The 20543-nt window shown below is 38.7% G+C and overlaps 1 protein-coding gene across 1 annotated transcript in view; it reads left to right on the forward strand.

Annotated features, from left to right (window-relative positions):
- LOC136875401 (uncharacterized) overlaps positions 1-16707 on the forward strand; it is a 169074-nt gene extending 152367 nt beyond the window's left edge. The window contains exons 4-5 of the mRNA XM_067148951.2: positions 11460-11575; positions 16434-16707. Of these exons, the coding sequence (XP_067005052.2) occupies positions 11460-11575; positions 16434-16659 (342 nt within the window). The 3' untranslated portion in view covers positions 16660-16707. The remainder of the gene's footprint in view (positions 1-11459; positions 11576-16433) is intronic.
- Positions 16708-20543: the final 3836 nt, after the last annotated feature.

Consider the following 20543-nt stretch of genomic DNA (forward strand, 5'->3'; position numbering starts at 1 on the left):
CTTCTCCCACTCTTTAGAACTTCCTCATTTGATATTTTATCTTCCCACTTTACACCTTCAATTGCTACTCGTAGTAAGGTGTTGTATCTTCCTATTACGGTCATCCTGCTCCTCACTTCTCCCACTCTCTTTAGAACTTCCTCATTTGATATATTATCTTCCCACTTTACACCTTCAATTGCTACTCGTAGTAAGGTGTTGTGTCTTCCTATTACGGTCAGCATGCTCCTCACTTCTCCCACTCTCTTCATTACTTCCTCATTTGATATCTTATCTTCCCACTTTACACCTTCAATTGCTACTCGTAGTAAGGTGTTGTATCTTCCTATTACGGTCATCCTGCTCCTCACTTTTCCCACTCTGTTTAGAACTTCCTCATTTGATATTTTATCTTCCCACTTTACACCTTCAATTGCTACTCGTAGTAAGGTGTTGTATCTTCCTATTACGGTCATCCTGCTCCTCACTTCTCCCACTCTCTTTAGAACTTCCTCATTTTATATTTTATCTTCCCACTTTACACCTTCAATTGCTACTCGTAGTAAGGTGTTGTGTCTTCCTATTACGATCAGCATGCTCCTCACTTCTCCCACTCTTTAGAACTTCCTCATTTGATATATTATCTTCCCACTTTACACCTTCAATTGCTACTCGTAGTAAGGTGTTGTATCTTCCTATTACGGTCATCCTGCTCCTCACTTCTCCCACTCTCTTTAGAATTTCCTCATTTGATATTTTATCTTCCCACTTTACACCTTTAATTGCTACTCGTAGTAAGGTGTTGTATCTTCCTATTACGGTCATCCTGCTCCTCACTTCTCCCACTCTCTTCATTACTTCCTCATTTGATATTTTATCTTCCCACTTTACACCTTCAATTGCTACTCGTAGTAAGGTGTTGTATCTTCCTATTACGGTCATCCTGCTCCTCACTTCTCCCACTCTCTTTAGAACTTCCTCATTTGATATATTATCTTCCCACTTTACACCTTCAATTGCTACTCGTAGTAAGGTGTTGTGCCTTCCTATTACGGTCAGCATGCTCCTCACTTCTCCCACTCTCTTTAGAACTTCCTCATTTTATATTTTATCTTCCCACTTTACACCTTCAATTGCTACTCGTAGTAAGGTGTTGTATCTTCCTATTACGGTCAGCATGCTCCTCACTTCTCCCACTCTTTAGAACTTCCTCATTTGATATTTTATCTTCCCACTTTACACCTTCAATTGCTACTCGTAGTAAGGTGTTGTATCTTCCTATTACGGTCATCCTGCTCCTCACTTCTCCCACTCTCTTTAGAACTTCCTCATTTGATATTTTATCTTCCCACTTTACACCTTCAATTGCTACTCGTAGTAAGGTGTTGTATCTTCCTATTACGGTCATCCTGCTCCTCACTTCTCCCACTCTCTTTAGAACTTCCTCATTTGATATTTTATCTTCCCACTTTACACCTTCAATTGCTACTCGTAGTAAGGTGTTGTATCTTCGTATTACGGTCAGCATGCTCCTCACTTCTCCCTCTCTCTTCATTACTTCCTCATTTGATATATTATCTTATCACTTTACACCTTCAATAGCTACTCGTAGTAAGGTGTTGTATCTTCCTATTACGGTCATCCTGCTCCTCACTTCTCCCACTCTCTTTAGAATTTCCTCATTTGATATTTTATCTTCCCAGTTTACACCTTCAATTGCTGCTCGTAGTAAGGTGTTGTATCTTCCTATTACGGTCAGCATGCTCCTCACTTCTCCCTCTCTCTTCATTACTTCCTCATTTGATATTTTATCTTCCCACTTTACACCTTCAATTGCTACTCGTAGTAAGGTGTTGTGTCTTCCAATTACGGTCATCCTGCTCCTCACTTCTCCCACTCTCTTTAGAACTTCCTCAATTGATATTTTATCTTCCCACTTTACACCTTCAATTGCTACTCGTAGTAAGGTGTTGTATCTTCCTATTACGGTCATCCTGCTCCTCACTTCTCCCACTCTCTTTAGAACTTCCTCATTTGATATATTATCTTCCCACTTTACACCTTCAATTGCTACTCGTAGTAAGGTGTTGTATCTTCCTATTACGGTCATCCTGCTCCTCACTTCTCCCACTCTCTTTAGAATTTCCTCATTTGATATTTTATCTTCCCACTTTACACCTTCAATAGCTACTCGTAGTAAGGTGTTGTATCTTCCTATTACGGTCATCCTGCTCCTCACTTCTCCCTCTCTCTTCATTACTTCCTCATTTTATATTTTATCTTCCCACTTTACACCTTCAATTGCTACTCGTAGTAAGGTGTTGTGTCTTCCAATTACGGTCATCCTGCTCCTCACTTCTCCCACTCTCTTTAGAACTTCCTCATTTGATATTTTATCTTCCCACTTTACACCTTCAATTGCTACTCGTAGTAAGGTGTTGTATCTTCCTATTACGGTCATCCTGCTCCTCACTTCTCCCACTCTCTTTAGAACTTCCTCATTTGATATATTATCTTCCCACTTTACACCTTCAATTGCTACTCGTAGTAAGGTGTTGTATCTTCCTATTACGGTCATCCTGCTCCTCACTTCTCCCACTCTCTTTAGAACTTCCTCATTTGATATTTTATCTTCCCACTTTACACCTTCAATTGCTACTCGTAGTAAGGTGTTGTATCTTCCTATTACGGTCATCCTGCTCCTCACATTTCCCACTCTCTTCATTACTTCCTCATTTGATATTTTATCTTCCCAATTTACACCTTCAATTGCTACTCGTAGTAAGGTGTTGTATCTTCCTATTACGGTCATCCTGCTCCTCACATCTCCCACTCTTTAGAACTTCCTCATTTGATATTTTATCTTCCCACTTTACACCTTCAATTGCTACTCGTAGTAAGGTGTTGTATCTTCCTATTACGGTCAGCATGCTCCTCACTTCTCCCACTCTTTAGAACTTCCTCATTTGATATTTTATCTTCCCAATTTACACCTTCAATTGCTACTCGTAGTAAGGTGTTGTGTCTTCCTATTACGGTCATCCTGCTCCTCACTTCTCCCACTCTCTTTAGAACTTCCTCATTTGATATATTATCTTCCCACTTTACACCTTCAATTGCTACTCGTAGTAAGGTGTTGTGTCTTCCTATTACGGTCATCCTGCTCCTCACTTCTCCCACTCTTTAGAACTTCCTCATTTGATATATTATCTTCCCACTTTACACCTTCAGTTGCTACTCGTAGTAAGGTGTTGTATCTTCCTATTACGGTCAGCATGCTCCTCACTTCTCCCACTCTCTTTAGAACTTCCTCATTTGATATTTTATCTTCCAACTTTACACCTTCAATTGCTACTCGTAGTAAGGTGTTGTATCTTCCTATTACGGTCATCCTGCTCCTCACTTCTCCCACTCTCTTTAGAACTTCCTCATTTGATATTTTATCTTCCCACTTTACACCTTCAATTGCTACTCGTAGTAAGGTGTTGTATCTTCCTATTACGGTCAGCATGCTCCTCACTTCTCCCACTCTTTAGAACTTCCTCATTTGATATTTTATCTTCCCACTTTACACCTTCAATTGCTACTCGTAGTAAGGTGTTGTATCTTCCTATTACGGTCATCCTGCTCCTCACTTCTCCCACTCTCTTTAGAACTTCCTCATTTGATATATTATCTTCCCACTTTACACCTTCAATTGCTACTCGTAGTAAGGTGTTGTGTCTTCCTATTACGGTCAGCATGCTCCTCACTTCTCCCACTCTCTTCATTACTTCCTCATTTGATATCTTATCTTCCCACTTTACACCTTCAATTGCTACTCGTAGTAAGGTGTTGTATCTTCCTATTACGGTCATCCTGCTCCTCACTTTTCCCACTCTGTTTAGAACTTCCTCATTTGATATTTTATCTTCCCACTTTACACCTTCAATTGCTACTCGTAGTAAGGTGTTGTATCTTCCTATTACGGTCATCCTGCTCCTCACTTCTCCCACTCTCTTTAGAACTTCCTCATTTTATATTTTATCTTCCCACTTTACACCTTCAATTGCTACTCGTAGTAAGGTGTTGTGTCTTCCTATTACGGTCATCCTGCTCCTCACTTCTCCCACTCTCTTTAGAACTTCCTCATTTGATATATTATCTTCCCACTTTACACCTTCAATTGCTACTCGTAGTAAGGTGTTGTGCCTTCCTATTACGGTCAGCATGCTCCTCACTTCTCCCACTCTCTTTAGAACTTCCTCATTTTATATTTTATCTTCCCACTTTACACCTTCAATTGCTACTCGTAGTAAGGTGTTGTATCTTCCTATTACGGTCAGCATGCTCCTCACTTCTCCCACTCTTTAGAACTTCCTCATTTGATATTTTATCTTCCCACTTTACACCTTCAATTGCTACTCGTAGTAAGGTGTTGTATCTTCCTATTACGGTCATCCTGCTCCTCACTTCTCCCACTCTCTTTAGAACTTCCTCATTTGATATTTTATCTTCCCACTTTACACCTTCAATTGCTACTCGTAGTAAGGTGTTGTATCTTCCTATTACGGTCATCCTGCTCCTCACTTCTCCCACTCTCTTTAGAATTTCCTCATTTGATATTTTATCTTCCCACTTTACACCTTCAATTGCTACTCGTAGTAAGGTGTTGTATCTTCCTATTACGGTCATCCTGCTCCTCACTTCTCCCACTCTCTTTAGAACTTCCTCATTTGATATATTATCTTCCCACTTTACACCTTCAATTGCTACTCGTAGTAAGGTGTTGTGTCTTCCAATTACGGTCATCCTGCTCCTCACTTCTCCCACTCTCTTTAGAACTTCCTCAATTGATATTTTATCTTCCCACTTTACACCTTCAATTGCTACTCGTAGTAAGGTGTTGTATCTTCCTATTACGGTCATCCTGCTCCTCACTTCTCCCACTCTCTTTAGAACTTCCTCATTTGATATATTATCTTCCCACTTTACACCTTCAATTGCTACTCGTAGTAAGGTGTTGTATCTTCCTATTACGGTCATCCTGCTCCTCACTTCTCCCACTCTCTTTAGAATTTCCTCATTTGATATTTTATCTTCCCACTTTACACCTTCAATAGCTACTCGTAGTAAGGTGTTGTATCTTCCTATTACGGTCATCCTGCTCCTCACTTCTCCCTCTCTCTTCATTACTTCCTCATTTGATATTTTATCTTCCCACTTTACACCTTCAATTGCTACTCGTAGTAAGGTGTTGTGTCTTCCAATTACGGTCATCCTGCTCCTCACTTCTCCCACTCTCTTTAGAACTTCCTCAATTGATATTTTATCTTCCCACTTTACACCTTCAATTGCTACTCGTAGTAAGGTGTTGTATCTTCCTATTACGGTCATCCTGCTCCTCACTTCTCCCACTCTCTTTAGAACTTCCTCATTTGATATATTATCTTCCCACTTTACACCTTCAATTGCTACTCGTAGTAAGGTGTTGTATCTTCCTATTACGGTCATCCTGCTCCTCACTTCTCCCACTCTCTTTAGAATTTCCTCATTTGATATTTTATCTTCCCACTTTACACCTTCAATAGCTACTCGTAGTAAGGTGTTGTATCTTCCTATTACGGTCATCCTGCTCCTCACTTCTCCCTCTCTCTTCATTACTTCCTCATTTTATATTTTATCTTCCCACTTTACACCTTCAATTGCTACTCGTAGTAAGGTGTTGTGTCTTCCAATTACGGTCATCCTGCTCCTCACTTCTCCCACTCTCTTTAGAACTTCCTCATTTGATATTTTATCTTCCCACTTTACACCTTCAATTGCTACTCGTAGTAAGGTGTTGTATCTTCCTATTACGGTCATCCTGCTCCTCACTTCTCCCACTCTCTTTAGAACTTCCTCATTTGATATATTATCTTCCCACTTTACACCTTCAATTGCTACTCGTAGTAAGGTGTTGTATCTTCCTATTACGGTCATCCTGCTCCTCACTTCTCCCACTCTCTTTAGAACTTCCTCATTTGATATTTTATCTTCCCACTTTACACCTTCAATTGCTACTCGTAGTAAGGTGTTGTATCTTCCTATTACGGTCATCCTGCTCCTCACATTTCCCACTCTCTTCATTACTTCCTCATTTGATATTTTATCTTCCCAATTTACACCTTCAATTGCTACTCGTAGTAAGGTGTTGTATCTTCCTATTACGGTCATCCTGCTCCTCACATCTCCCACTCTTTAGAATTTCCTCATTTGATATTTTATCTTCCCACTTTACACCTTCAATTGCTACTCGTAGTAAGGTGTTGTATCTTCCTATTACGGTCATCCTGCTCCTCACTTCTCCCACTCTCTTTAGGACTTCCTCATTTGATATTTTATCTTCCCACTTTACACCTTCAATTGCTACTCGTAGTAAGGTGTTGTGTCTTCCTATTACGGTCATCCTGCTCCTCACTTCTCCCACTCTTTAGAATTTCCTCATTTGATATTTTATCTTCCCACTTTACACCTTCAATTGCTACTCGTAGTAAGGTGTTGTATCTTCCTATTACGGCCATCCTGCTCCTCAATTCTCCCTCTCTCTTCATTACTCCTCATTTGATATTTTATCTTCCCACTTTACACCTTCAATTGCTACTCGTAGTAAGGTGTTGTGTCTTCCTATTACGGTCATCCTGCTCCTCACTTCTCCCACTCTCTTTAGAACTTCCTCATTTGATATTTTATCTTCCCACTTTACACCTTCAATTGCTACTCGTAGTAAGGTGTTGTATCTTCCTATTACGGTCAGCATGCTCCTCACTTCTCCCTCTCTCTTTATAACTTCCTCATTTGATATTTTATCTTCCCACTTTACACCTTCAATTGCTACTCGTAGTAAGGTGTTGTGTCTTCCTATTACGGTCATCCTGCTCCTCACTTCTCCCACTCTCTTTAGAACTTCCTCATTTGATATTTTATCTTCCCACTTTACACCTTTAATTGCTACTCATAGTAAGGTGTTGTATCTTCCTATTACGGTCATCCTGCTCCTCACTTCTCCCACTCTTTAGAATTTCCTCATTTAATATTTTATCTTCCCACTTTACACCTTCAATTGCTACTCGTAGTAAGGTGTTGTATCTTCCTATTACGGTCAGCCTGCTCCTCACTTCTCCCACTCTCTTCATTACTTCCTTATTTGATATTTTATCTTCCCACTTTACACCTTCAATTGCTACTCGTAGTAAGGTGTTGTGTCTTCCTATTACGGTCATCCTGCTCCTCACTTCTCCCACTCTCTTTAGGACTTCCTCATTTGATATTTTATCTTCCCACTTTACACCTTTAATTGCTACTCGTAGTAAGGTGTTGTGTCTTCCTATTACGGTCATCCTGCTCCTCACTTCTCCCACTCTCTTTAGAACTTCCTCATTTGATATTTTATCTTCCCACTTTACACCTTTAATTGCTACTCGTAGTAAGGTGTTGTATCTTCCTATTACGGTCAGCATGCTCCTCACTTCTCCCACTCTCTTTAGAACTTCCTCATTTGATATTTTATCTTCCCACTTTACACCTTTAATTGCTACTCGTAGTAAGGTGTTGTGTCTTCCTATTACGGTCATCCTGCTCCTCACTTCTCCCACTCTCTTTAGAACTTCCTCATTTGATATATTATCTTCCCACTTTACACCTTCAATTGCTACTCGTAGTAAGGTGTTGTATCTTCCTATTACGGTCAGCATGCTCCTCACTTCTCCCACTCTCTTTAGAACTTCCTCATTTGATATTTTATCTTCCCACTTTACACCTTCAATTGCTACTCGTAGTAAGGTGTTGTGTCTTCCTATTACGGTCAGCATGCTCCTCACTTCTCCCACTCTCTTTAGAACTTCCTCATTTGATATTTTATCTTCCCACTTTACACCTTCAATTCTTTGCCGAATCCACATCTCAAATGCCTCTATTCTTCTCTCTTCTTCCTTCCTTAATGTCCATGTTTCAGCGCCATATAGAGCCTTACTCCATACGTAACACCTTGCAAGCCTCTTCCTACCGAGCTCGATAGCTGCAGTCGCTTAAGTGCGGCCAGTATCCAGTATTCGGGAGATAGTAGGTTCGAACCCCACTGCTGGCAGCCCTGAAAATAGTTTTCCGTCGTTTCCCATTTTCACACCAGGCAAATGCTGGAGCTGTACTTTAATTAAGGCCATGGCCGCTTCCTTCCCACTCCTAGCCCTTCCCTGTCCTATCGTCGCCGTAAGACCTATCTGTGTTTGTGCAACGTAACGCAACTAGCAAAAAAAGTCTCTTCCTCAGATCTTTCTCTAGTGGGCCACAAAAGTTTTTTCTTTTTGTTGAAGCTTTCCTTGGCTAAGGCAATTCGAGCTTTTATGTCTGTTATAGAGTGAAGGTCATCAGTCACAATACTTTTTGTTTAATTCTCTTAGTATTTTGTGGAGGTCCTTCACATTTTCAGCTATTACTGCCATATCATCAGCAAATCTTATACATTCAATTCTCTTACCTCCAATGTTGACACCTCTTTTACCATCCAAGCATTCACGAATAATTTCCTCCAAGTAAATATTAAACAAAGATGGTGATAAACAGCAACCCTGTCTGACACCTCTCCCCAGTCTGTTTTCTTCTGTTAATTCTCCTCTTATTCTCACTCTTGCTGTTTGGTTGTAATTCCTTGATCAGTCTTCTCTCTCTCCATTCCACTCCAAGTTTTTTAAGTATCTCCAACAGCTTATCCCACCTCACTTTGTCAATTGCCTTCTCTAAGTCTACAAAGACTGTGTATACTTTTCTATTCTTCTCTATGTACCTTTCTCCTATGACTTTCAGTAAACCAATGGCATCCCTTTTTCCTACTCCATGCCTAAGTCCATATTGTTCTTGACTAATATAATTCTGCATTCGTCTGTAAATCCTTCTGTTTATTGCTCATAATAGTATTTTAGCTGCATGGGAAATTAAACTTAGTGTCCTGTGTTCTTCACATTTCTTACGATTTTTCCTTTTTTCTATTGGTATTATTATATTTTCCAGAAAATCTTTTGGCCATTTCCCTTTTAAGTATATTTTTTGACAAAGTTTTACAAATATATCCTTTCGTTTCCCCTGCAGTACTTTGAGTAGTTCAACTGGTATTTCATCTACACCAACTGCCTTACCATTCTTCATTTCCCTAATAGTTGCCTCTATTTCCTTTTCTAATATACTGAAGCCAATTTGATCTTCATTCTTTTTCCCTCTCCAAATTTATAGTACTCTCATCTGGTCCGCTGTTCCAATCATATAAGCATTCTATGTACTCTTTCCATCGTTCCTTAACTCTTTCAGGCTCACTTTCTTACTGCCCATCCAATGTTTTAATCTCAGTCATTCCAATTCCATTCCTTTTATCCTTGAATGTTAATTCCATAGCTTCTTTGTACATCATGTCATATTTACCTTCACTTTAGAACTGTTCTATTTTTCTGCAGGTTTCTCTGATCCACTTTTCTTTAGCATGTTCAGTCTCCCTTCTTAATTCATTATTTAATTTCCTATACATCTTTCTTCCTTCCCGAGTGTTTACGTTTTTCCATTTTGTCCAGCATTTCTTCAGTTACCCATTCCTTTCTTATTTCCCTGCTCCGTTTTGTTCCAAGAACTTCTTTTGCTGTCTCGTTAAGATTGTTTCTAAATCTCTCCCATTTTTCATTAACACAGTTGACCTCATTCTCAGTTTGTAATCTTTCAACAAGCCTCTCTTCCAACTCTACAACATTTCAAATTTTCCAGGCATATCACTTCATTGCTCATACTTATCCTAACTCTTTTTAATTTAATGCACAGTTCTGCAACAAGTAGGTTGTCATCAGAACATATGTCTGCTCCTGGATAGCATTTTACATTTTTTAAGCCATTCCTATATCTCTGTTGTATCATAATATAGTCTGTTTGGTACCTTTCATTACTAATACTAGATGTCCAAGTATACCTCCGTCTTTTACTGTTTTCAAACAATGTATTGCCAATAACAATGTTGTTTCTTTTACAGAAGTCAACTAACAACTGGCCTCTGTCATTTCTAACTCCGAGCCCATATTTTCCAACTATTTTGTCTTCACGCCCTTTTCCAACAACTGCATTCTTAATTTCTCTTCTATTTGGTCATGTCATAACATCCTCTGCCTCCTCTTCTGGGTGTTGACTGGTTGGCATATAAGCTTGAATTATTACTAAATCTTTCTGATCGCCTTTCAATTTTAGCATAATTATTCTCTCATTTACATATTCTATTTTCAACACTTTAGGCTTTATATCTTTCTTGATTAGTATTCCTACTCCATGTTGTCCACTACACTCAGCACCTGAGTAATATAGTGTATATCCTCCACTATCCAGTTCTCCACTACCTCCCCATCTCACTTCACTCATGCCTAGTATGTCAAGTTTGTTTTTAGCCATTTCTTGTTTAGCATTTTCCAATTTTCCTTGCTGTAATAAAGTTAGTACATTCCAAGTACCTATCCTCAAAATCGGTTCACTTTTTCTAGGGCCTTTAGTCATCCTTCCTTCATTTCTATTAGAAAACCTCGATGTATTCCCCTCCCGGAGATCCGATTGAGGGGAAGTTTTACATTTATACAGAGGTCCATTGCCATGAACTTCTTGGGATGATTTCAGTGGTGGTTTCCCGTTGCAGATTGAAGTTTGGATTACAATATTGCTGTAATTTACCATTACATTAAGCATAGAGCCACTTTGAGAATCTTCATGTTCTACCTTATGGATCCTCACCACGTGACCATGGACAGCAACAGAAGATTCGACACATCGCCAGAATTAAACAACGAATAACAAGAACTCTGTGTAAACTAGTCAGCAATATATATCCTCCAAACAGGAACAAGTTATCAGGAACATATTAACGCAGAAAAATACGATAGATCTCGAACACACTTTTACAGCCATTGATCAGGACAGTGAATGAAGACATTGAAATGAATATTTTTTAAGACATTTACATCCAGATAGACCAAAAATCTAATGCCAGTCATAACTTAAATGAAATGACTACCGAGCTGAGTGGCTCAGACGGTCGAGGCGCTGGCCTTTTGGCCCCAACTTGCCAGGCTCGATCCTGGCTCAGTGTGATGGTATTTGAAGGTGCTCAAATATGTCAGCCTTGTGTTGGTAGATTTAGTGGCTCGTAAAACAACTTTTGCTGGACTAAATTCCGGCACCTCGACATCTCCACAAACCGTAAAAGTAGTTAGTGGGACGTAAACCAAATAGCATTTATTATTGAAATTACTAAAATATTAATATTCTGCTGGAAGAAATCTTCAGAATACTTTCTCAGAAAAGAAAGAAACATAATAAAAGTGTTAATGATGACATGAACTGCCCTTCTTCCCCACTGCAGTTGATGGAACCAGCAGAAATACTCCCAATTAGAATTTATTTTTGTACACTTTTCAAGTGAGACACTGCACTGTGTTCTCTGTTTGCAGGATAACTTGTTCGTGGTGTTCGAGGTGGACAAGTGTCTGGAGTTCAAGATGGTGCACCTCAAGACAGCTTCCAGGAAGTTGATATGCCAGTTCATCATTCCCGAGAGTTACGAGAGGCAAGTCACTAACTGTTCCTTCCTCTAACAATGTTGAAGCTCACAAATAACGATTGTTCTGTCTTTCAGCAAGCTTTCACAATCAGCTACCTCATTGCTCCATCATGTCTGTCATGGTGACAAGAAAACGGTATTTTGAAAGAAGTTGTAATGTATTTTATTTAGAAAGTAAATATCACGAAAAGACGTTAAAGTACGTTGCCGAAGGACAAGTCATCGTTTTCATTTTGATTTTGTATAACGTTCATTGGTTTTGTAAAATATGTTCATTTGTCTGTCTTTGGGAAAATTGACTATGGACAAAGAAGAAGAACCTTTTAGTGTCTTAATTTTGTTATCGTGAAAATTTTTATTATGTAAATAACTGCGTAATTAACATTTAAGAACTTTTGTGACAGGGTGTAGCCGCACGTGTTTGTGCTGGTAAGATGATTCTAGTGATTTCAGGAAGTTTCTCCAAGTTGTAAAAAGCTTTTCTCATCAAAAATTTTGGAGCCCTGATTGTCTAAAATTACGCGATTCCTAATTGGTGAAGGAAAGACCCGCGGGTGCGCTAATTGGTTATCTCTTGATTGCCCCATTTCCGGGCTCCTAGCGACTTGTGTCCATGGTCTTGGATTTCTGACCCGAGAAGGGAGTAGTCTCCTCCGTCTGATGTCACCTCCGGCCCTCCGACGTGAGCACTATTTGGTTCATGTTTTGAATTTAATGTAAATTATTATTTTAATAATCTTTCCGCACCGGAGTTTGCCCGCGGTACCTTCCATTCGCCAATTTTAGCCTCAAATGACTTAGTCCTCGCAGCTAGTCATACCCCTTGTTTTGGAGGCATTCCCCTTTTCTTTGGATTTGTGTAATTAATATGTAAATTTTAATTTGGTTCTGGGTAATAAATATGTAAATTTAATTTCCTGCGGGTTTGACTCCTGTAGTCTAGTTTCATCTTAACGTATTCCCTTTTAAGATTATGCACCTTATTCAGAAGTGTTTCTGAAAAGGTGGCTACTTGATCGGGCTCCGAGTTGGGATTTTTAATAATTAACATAATTTCTTTCCCTTGCTAATGTCTTCACCTGCATGTGGAGTTATGTTAACGGGTATTTCTTTTCTTTGACTTCTTTGGTTGTAAAGGGACAGTCCGTGCTAAATGGCGAGCTCATTTTCTCTTATATGTAATTTTAAGTTGGAATCATCCGCAACTACTTTGTCATGACTTCAAATTATGACTGTTAAAAATTTTCTTTACATTGTTTTAAAGTTGTTGGCGTGAAGCTGAAGCTTGTACTGTTGACACTATGGATATCTTAAAATTTATTTACTCTGTTAACTTTATTTGTATTACATCATTCACCTTGTTTTGTAAAGTCATTTTCCAATTTTTCTTTAAATCACTAAATGTAGTGTTCAAAAGGGATCACGTTAATAAATTCTGTTTTCCCGGCAACATACTACCTTCGCACGGACCTGGCAGGGTTCCCAACCACTTCCCATCTGCTTTCTTTTAGTCGTCATGTTGATTAAACTGTTATTTATATCCCTGCGGTATTATTATTATTATTATTATTATTATTATTATTACTATTTTGATGCTATATAACCTGGAATGGTTACATAATGAAACACGCTCTGCTACCATTATATAACCTTTCCAGGATACACAGCATCAAAATAGGAGTAATAATAATAATAAACATAATAAAATTAGATCACACAAAATAAATGAAACATACACACCAAGTTAACACTCCGAAAACAACGTAGAGATATAAATAACAGTTTAACCAGCATGACGACTAAAAGAAAGCAAATGGGAAGTGGTTGGGAACCCTGCCAGGTCCGTGCAAAGGTAGTATGTTGCCGGGAAAACAAAATTAATTAACGTGATCCCTTTTGAACACTACATTTAGTGATTTAAAGAAAAATTGGAAAATGACGTTACAAAACAAGGCCAATGATGTAATACAAATAAAGTTAACAGAGTAAATAAATTTTAAGATATCCATAGTGTCAATAGTACAAGCTTCAGCTTTGCGCCAACAACTTTAAAACAATGTAAAGAAAATTTTTAACAGTCATAATTTGAAGTCATGACAAAGTAGTTGCGGATGATTCCAACTTAAAATTACATATAAGAGAAAATGAGCTCGCCATTTAGCACGGACTGTCCCTTTACAACCAAAGAAGTCAAAGAAAAGAAATACCCATTAACATAACTCCACATGCAGGTGAAGACATTAGCAAGGGAAAGAAATTATGTTAATTATTAAAAATCCCAACTCGGAGCCCAATCAAGTAGCCGCCTTTTCAGAAACACTTCTGAATAAGGTGCATAATCTTAAAAGGGAATACGTTAAGATGAAATTAGACTACAGGAGTCAAACCCGCAGGAAATTAAATTTACATATTTATTACCCAGAACCAAATTAAAATTTACATATTAATTACACAAATCCAAAGAAAAGGGGAATGCCTCCAAAACAAGGGGTATGACTAGCTGCGAGGACTAAGTCATTTGAGGCTAAAATTGGCAAATGGAAGGTACCGCGGGCAAACTGCGGTGCGGAAAGATGATTAAAATAAGAATTTACATTCAAAGGTTAAAATCCAAAACATGAAACAAATAGTGCTCACCCTTGAGGGCCGAAGGTCCCATCAGTCAGAGGAGATGACTACTCCCTTCGCCGGTCAGAATTCAAAGACGATGGAATCAAGCTTGGCCCTGGATAAATCGCCAGGAGCCCGGAAATGGGGCAATCAAGAGATAACCAATTAGCGCACCCGCTGTTCTTACATTCGCCAATTAGAAGTCCCGTTATTTTAGCCAATGAGGGCACAGAATTTTTTTATGGGAAAAGCTCTTTACAACTTCGAGAAACTTCCTTTCTGATTGTAACCAGTTTTCAGCAGTTACATGATACAAGGTAAAAGGGAGGAAAATACATCGTTTTACACAGTACGTTAAACCCTAGATACACAATAAACATTCGATGAACTGCGCCAAATACACATCAACAAATATCAGGTTAAACAACTTGACGACTATGAACAAGGAACGTGGAACGGGGACTGGGATCCTATCAAGGGCCATGGAAATGCGAAGGTTGCAGGTTTACAGAGAAATCAACAGTGATGTCTCGTTTTCAAATTATTATTCTCAAAATGGACATTACAAGTGAGTTTCGAACAAAATGCATCAATCCACACAATCCAGATACACAATTTACGAATACAAGTTTAGATGTTGTTTGCTATTCTACAAGTTCTACAATACATTTCTGAAGGCGAGTAGGACACGAGATACAAATACAATTTAGAATGAAGGAAAATGTGCTTTCTAACACATCTTTGAAACATAATTGAAATAGGATGAAATCAGAAATATGTAAACTTGGCGCAGAGGCTCCCACCCCTAAAACACTTGTGATGCGGGGCAGCATGCATCAAGTGACACGGAGTTACTAGAGGCAAACCCAGAGGGAAATATATTAAACTACAAATTACTTGTTTAGCAAAACTAGGAAAGGGGAATGCCTCGAAAGCAAACAGGCAAGCCCAGCTGAAGAGCTAAGGCGTCTGAGTAGGGCAAACTCCTATATGAAAGTGCAAGCAAACATTAAATATAATTTAAGTTGGAACTGAAATCGAGTGCTTACCCCAAGGTAGCCCATCCCGGGAGCGAGGAGTCGCTGACGTGCATGAAAACTTTGCGCTGACCAGAGAACGAAAGACCACGAAACGCTGCCTCGCTCACTTAAAAAAGGGAAGACTGGCCTTGGTCCGATTGTCGAGTGACCAATCAGAACGCAGAAGTTTGCCTGTCGCCACTCAGATTGACGAATCACAACTCTTTATCCAGTCGCGATGTTTATACAATGTTCCTGAACATATACAGACACTGTAAGGACATATTTCTAGAATCCGCAACTGACAGGGGCCAACACACCCTGTTCCAAGAGTCTGGACTGTTCCAGCTAATATAGAAGCACAACAATTTATAATCTGGTACTTACGTAAGTGGGTAATGAGGATAAAAATAAAACATATTACAAAATATTTTACACCATACAGCTTAGGTAGCTAAATGGAATATGAATAAAATATTTTAGCCAACACTCCACATCACACGGTAAGTATTCCTTAAAAGATTTAAAAATAAAATATTCTACAACAACATCATAGAGATTCTACACAGGTCTCACTGATGCAACAGGAAATCACTAGAATCATCTTACATGTGCAGCTACAAATGTTAATTACACTGTTATTTACCTAATAACAATTTTTCACAATAATCAAATGAAGACACTAAAAGGTTCTTCTTCTTTGTCCATAGTCAATTTTTCCAAAGTCAAACAAATTAACATATTTTACAAAACCAATGAACGTATTTTACAAAATCAAAATGAAAACAATGACTGGTCCGTCAGTAACGTACTTTAACGTCTTTACTTTCGAAATAACATAAATTACACACAACTTGTTTCAAAAACAGTTTTCTTGTCACCATGACAAGTCGGTTTGAAAACGGACCTGCTGTTCCAGGATGTTGCTCTAAATGCTGTTGCTGTGAGTAGCTGAAGCTGCTGTGTGGTGTTCCCCTTCTCCGTGTTTTTGTTTGCTGTGATCGTTACTCTTGTAGCTTGAAGAAGTTCAGCTGTTTGTTTAAAAAGTGTGCTACTTTTTGTCTAAGGGCACATTTAATTTACTGTTCAGCAAGATGTCTTTATTAAAGGATTAATGTTTTATTAATTTGAAGAAATATATTTATATTTTTCTCAACATTTTCTATGTATCACTTAATCTAGAAAAGGCTTCTTCTGTCCATACTTGTCTAATCTTCCTCCTGTCTCAAATGCAGGATGGTGGGAGCAGTTATGGTGGAAGACAAGCTCGTAGCCACTTTCAGTAACGGTGCTGTCTGCTGGAGTCTTCAATCTTTTAATCTACTGGCAGAGTCCGAGATAAAAGATGCCAAACGAGTGTTCCTGGGAGTAGAGCATATCATCATCATTGGAGCTTCCTCTGCCATAAAGACTGTACCAGTTGAAGACTGCACAAAAAACTCATTGTGTAGTGCTAAATAAAGACAGATGGGATGTTTGTACTTGACATTGTTTGTGACATATCCTAAACTTAACCATAGTTCCTTCTACCCTATGCAGTGTAGTGTCATTCAGAAATGCTGAAGGATCTTGAAATTCATCCCACCAGTCCATCAACTAGAATTTTGCGTCCGTGTGGAAGGAAAGGAGAACAGAGAGGAAGCCGTGTCCTATGTCTTTACCTATGTCCATGGCTGGCATCTTTGTTTTGTCTGCTTTCCTTGCTGGGTAGTAACATTACAGTTCAAGTACAAGTTACAGTCTACGAATGTGTCACATTGTGATATGTGCGCTTCTTCAATTACAAAAATTTCAACATTCATGAAGAAATACCATATTTACTCACGTATTACACCCCCCTGCCTTTTTGAGATGAGGAAAATGAAAAAAAAAAACTCTCATACAAGACCCCCCCCGCCAATGTAATTCGTCAGAGAAGAACAACGATTCTGCTTCGAAGCGCGTAGAAGCATTATGCAGCTCTTCTGGCGTCGCACAAATAGGTGAATAGTTTTGTGTCCGACCCGCACATTGCAAGCACGCATCAGTCACGTCTGTGTTTTGTGGTTAAGAATGTCCGCCAGCATAATGGTTAGCACAATTACCTGCCGTTCTCGGGAGTCTGCGAGTTTGATTTTCGATACCTTATTGCCAGAGATTTACAAATGGCAGGAACGTTGATTTGCGGTAGAAATGGTACATTTCCTCTGGAGGCCTGCCTAGAAAGATCTGTACCACCTCAAGTTTACTTTAGTTAAGAAATATGCATTGTTGTTGCTATTAATATAGCAGGCGAGATCATTAATAAAGTGATTGTTTAATATCACGTAATATAGGTTGGTTTTTTTTAGGAGAGAAGTTTGTTTAAAAGTGATAAAAACAATCCAATCATAACTATTATATTACTCGCCAACATACCTTAAAAGTAATAATAATACCGGTAATAGTAATAATTTTAGTCCCCACTTAACAATTTTCAGAGGCGCCAAACAAAACGTACTATGTGTTAATAAAAAAATGGAGAAATGATCGTACGAAATTAAGCATTACGATAATAAAATGCATTACCGCCACACCTATAGATATCCGTAAATGTGGTAAACTTTGCTGTTATTTATTTTTAACACGTTGGGTGCCACGTGCCGCCATATGGCATCACGATGGTCTTCAAATTTGAGATGGCGTGACGCCATATGGCGGCACAGTAGAGTTTCAGGCGATGCGCCGTAGATAATCAGCTGTGACATCTATGCACGTAAAATTGGTACTACGTGAAGAGCAAACTTCAGGGTCTATTCCAGCTATGTATTTTTACTGTGTGCCACCATGTGGCGCCACAGTATTCTTCCGAAGTCACTGACTGGCCAGTGGTCATTGTCACAGGTGAAAGCGCGCCATGCATTGTTTATTCCTCGTTTACGTACGTATTATCACTCATTTTGTATAGTTGTGCAAAAATATAAAAAATGGAAGATATTGGTAATAATCTTAGTAGAAATGGTAAGCGACTTGCAAAGAAGAGAATTAGTGATGTGGATATTTGTGAATTACTGATGCATTCCGATGGAGAGGAAGATGTAAGTGTTGATGGCAGTGAATATAACGCTAGTGATGATGAGTGCAGTGACACCATGACGGACGTATGGAGTGATGCGGAAGACGATTGGCGATACTTACAGCGATATAGGTGGGGACGGTGCCGGTGCAAATGGTGCAGACAATCATGTGAACAATGATGTCTGGGGTCCTTGTGTAGGGGCACAGAAAGATATTCCGTTTACCAGCCAGCAGCATCTAAATCTTCAAAATGATACTTCTACAGCCACACCATACGAGTTTTACCGACTGTTCCTAACAGACAACTGGTACTACAAACTAATATCAATGCAAATCAAACACTAGCGTCTATGCATATTAAGCGGTCTAATCGTTTGAAGGAGATACTACAAAGGAGGAAATGAAAGTTTTTATAGGTTTGAGATTGTGGATGGGTTTTGTAAGAATGCCTACATTATCAAATTACTGGAGCCAGTTTTCTGTATATGGAAATAGTGTAGCTGGTAAGGCAATGCCAAGTCAGTTACTACTTCAATTCTGGCACTTTAGTCCCAACGATGCTTCAGCTGGAAAGTTGCACAAGATTCAGCCACTGTTAGATATAATGCATATGAACTTCAAGAGTGTCAAAACTCCAGGTGAAAACCTCGTAGTTGATGAATCAGTGATTCTGTGGAGGGATCGTTTATCATTCTGGAAATTTATGCCTGGTAAGGGACACAGCTACGGTGTGCGACGACAAGCGCTACACCTACAAAACCAAAGTGTATGCTGGTAAAGGTACCTTGAATGCTCAGAATACATTGAATATGGCTACTCAAGTTGTAATGCAACTTATGGACCCGTATCTGGACAGTGGTCGCTTTCTCTGCACCGACAATTATTACTCATCAATTGAGTTAGCTGAGGTGCTACTGGATCGTAAAACACATTTTATTGGCACACTTAGGAAAAATCAAAAAGGTTTACAAAAGGATCTTGTAAATGCAAAGCTTAAAAAGGGAGAACTCATTGCAATGGAGAATGGAAATGGATTGACAGTGATGAAGTGGAGAGATCAGAGGGACGTGCTGATTTTGTCAACCAAATGTTCTAATGATGTAATTGCTACAGACAAAAAGAACAGGAAACACGAAGATGTGGTTAAACCGAAAACGGTAATAACGTACAATAAAATGAAAGGAGGAATAGATATTGCAGATACAATTTCTTCGTATCACACTGCAATGAGGAAAACCATCCGATGGTAGCACAACGTTGCGGATTACATTCTTTTTGGTACTGCCGTTGTAAATGCACTGCTTCTGTACAATAAGACGCGGGTTACTGGACATCGGAAAATGTCTCTTGCGGAGTTTCGAAGGAATGTGGTCAGCACTCTGCTTTGTCTAACTAACAACCCTGTTAGATGTACTCCTTAGAGAGAGAACCACTACCTTGGGGAAGCCAACAAGACGGAAGGACAGAAAAGTACCAGGTAAGTGTTATCAAGTTCAACATTACTGCACTTCTGAAGGATGTTAATACTAAATTATAAAATTATTTTTTATTTCTTCCTTTCAATATTGCAGGAAAGCTCGAGGTTGGTGTCAAAGCTGCTATCAGCAACTATGCAAGGTCATGCGCAGAAAGGCTGCTGCTTCTGCCGCAAAAAGGGTGTCAACTGTCTGCACAACCTGTCCTGACACACTTTTCCTTTGTCTGAAGTGCTTTGAATCATTTCACAACAAAGAGTGACTGAAGGTTAATTGTTGTTTAAAGACTAATGCTAAATTACATGTGATAAATCTCATAATTAGACCATATTGAAGATAATGTATTAAAGTTAAAAACTTTTTATTTTATAACCACCTATTCAATACAAAGATAATGCACTCAATTATTTATAAAATATTCATGAGGTACATTGGTTAATAGGACATGTTTCGTTCGTCTTTGCGAACATCATCAGCTATAAATAACAAAGCCTAAGGTCAGGGCCCTGAGTTTATTTAAATGGTTAAAAATGTCGTTATATTAAAAGAATGATAAAATTCTGATAAAAGTAGTTGTATAGTATTAAAATTAGACTGTAACATAGTATAACGATTAGCATCAAGAATTTTTCATAATGTACAATGAATATTGATAATCTGAAAAGTAAAAACAATCATAAGGGTTATTAAATTAGAAAAGATGTAATAGTAGACATTAAAAAGACTTCGATGTTTGAAGCGTGGATTAATTGTAGAGTTGTTGGGTATAAACTTGAAGCTTGAAATCTGAAAAGAAAGAAAAATGGAAGAGTGAAGTAATGTTTAAAACGAGAA

The sequence above is a fragment of the Anabrus simplex genome, chromosome 6, assembly GCF_040414725.1.
Source record: "Anabrus simplex isolate iqAnaSimp1 chromosome 6, ASM4041472v1, whole genome shotgun sequence".
NCBI lineage: Eukaryota > Metazoa > Arthropoda > Insecta > Orthoptera > Tettigoniidae > Anabrus > Anabrus simplex.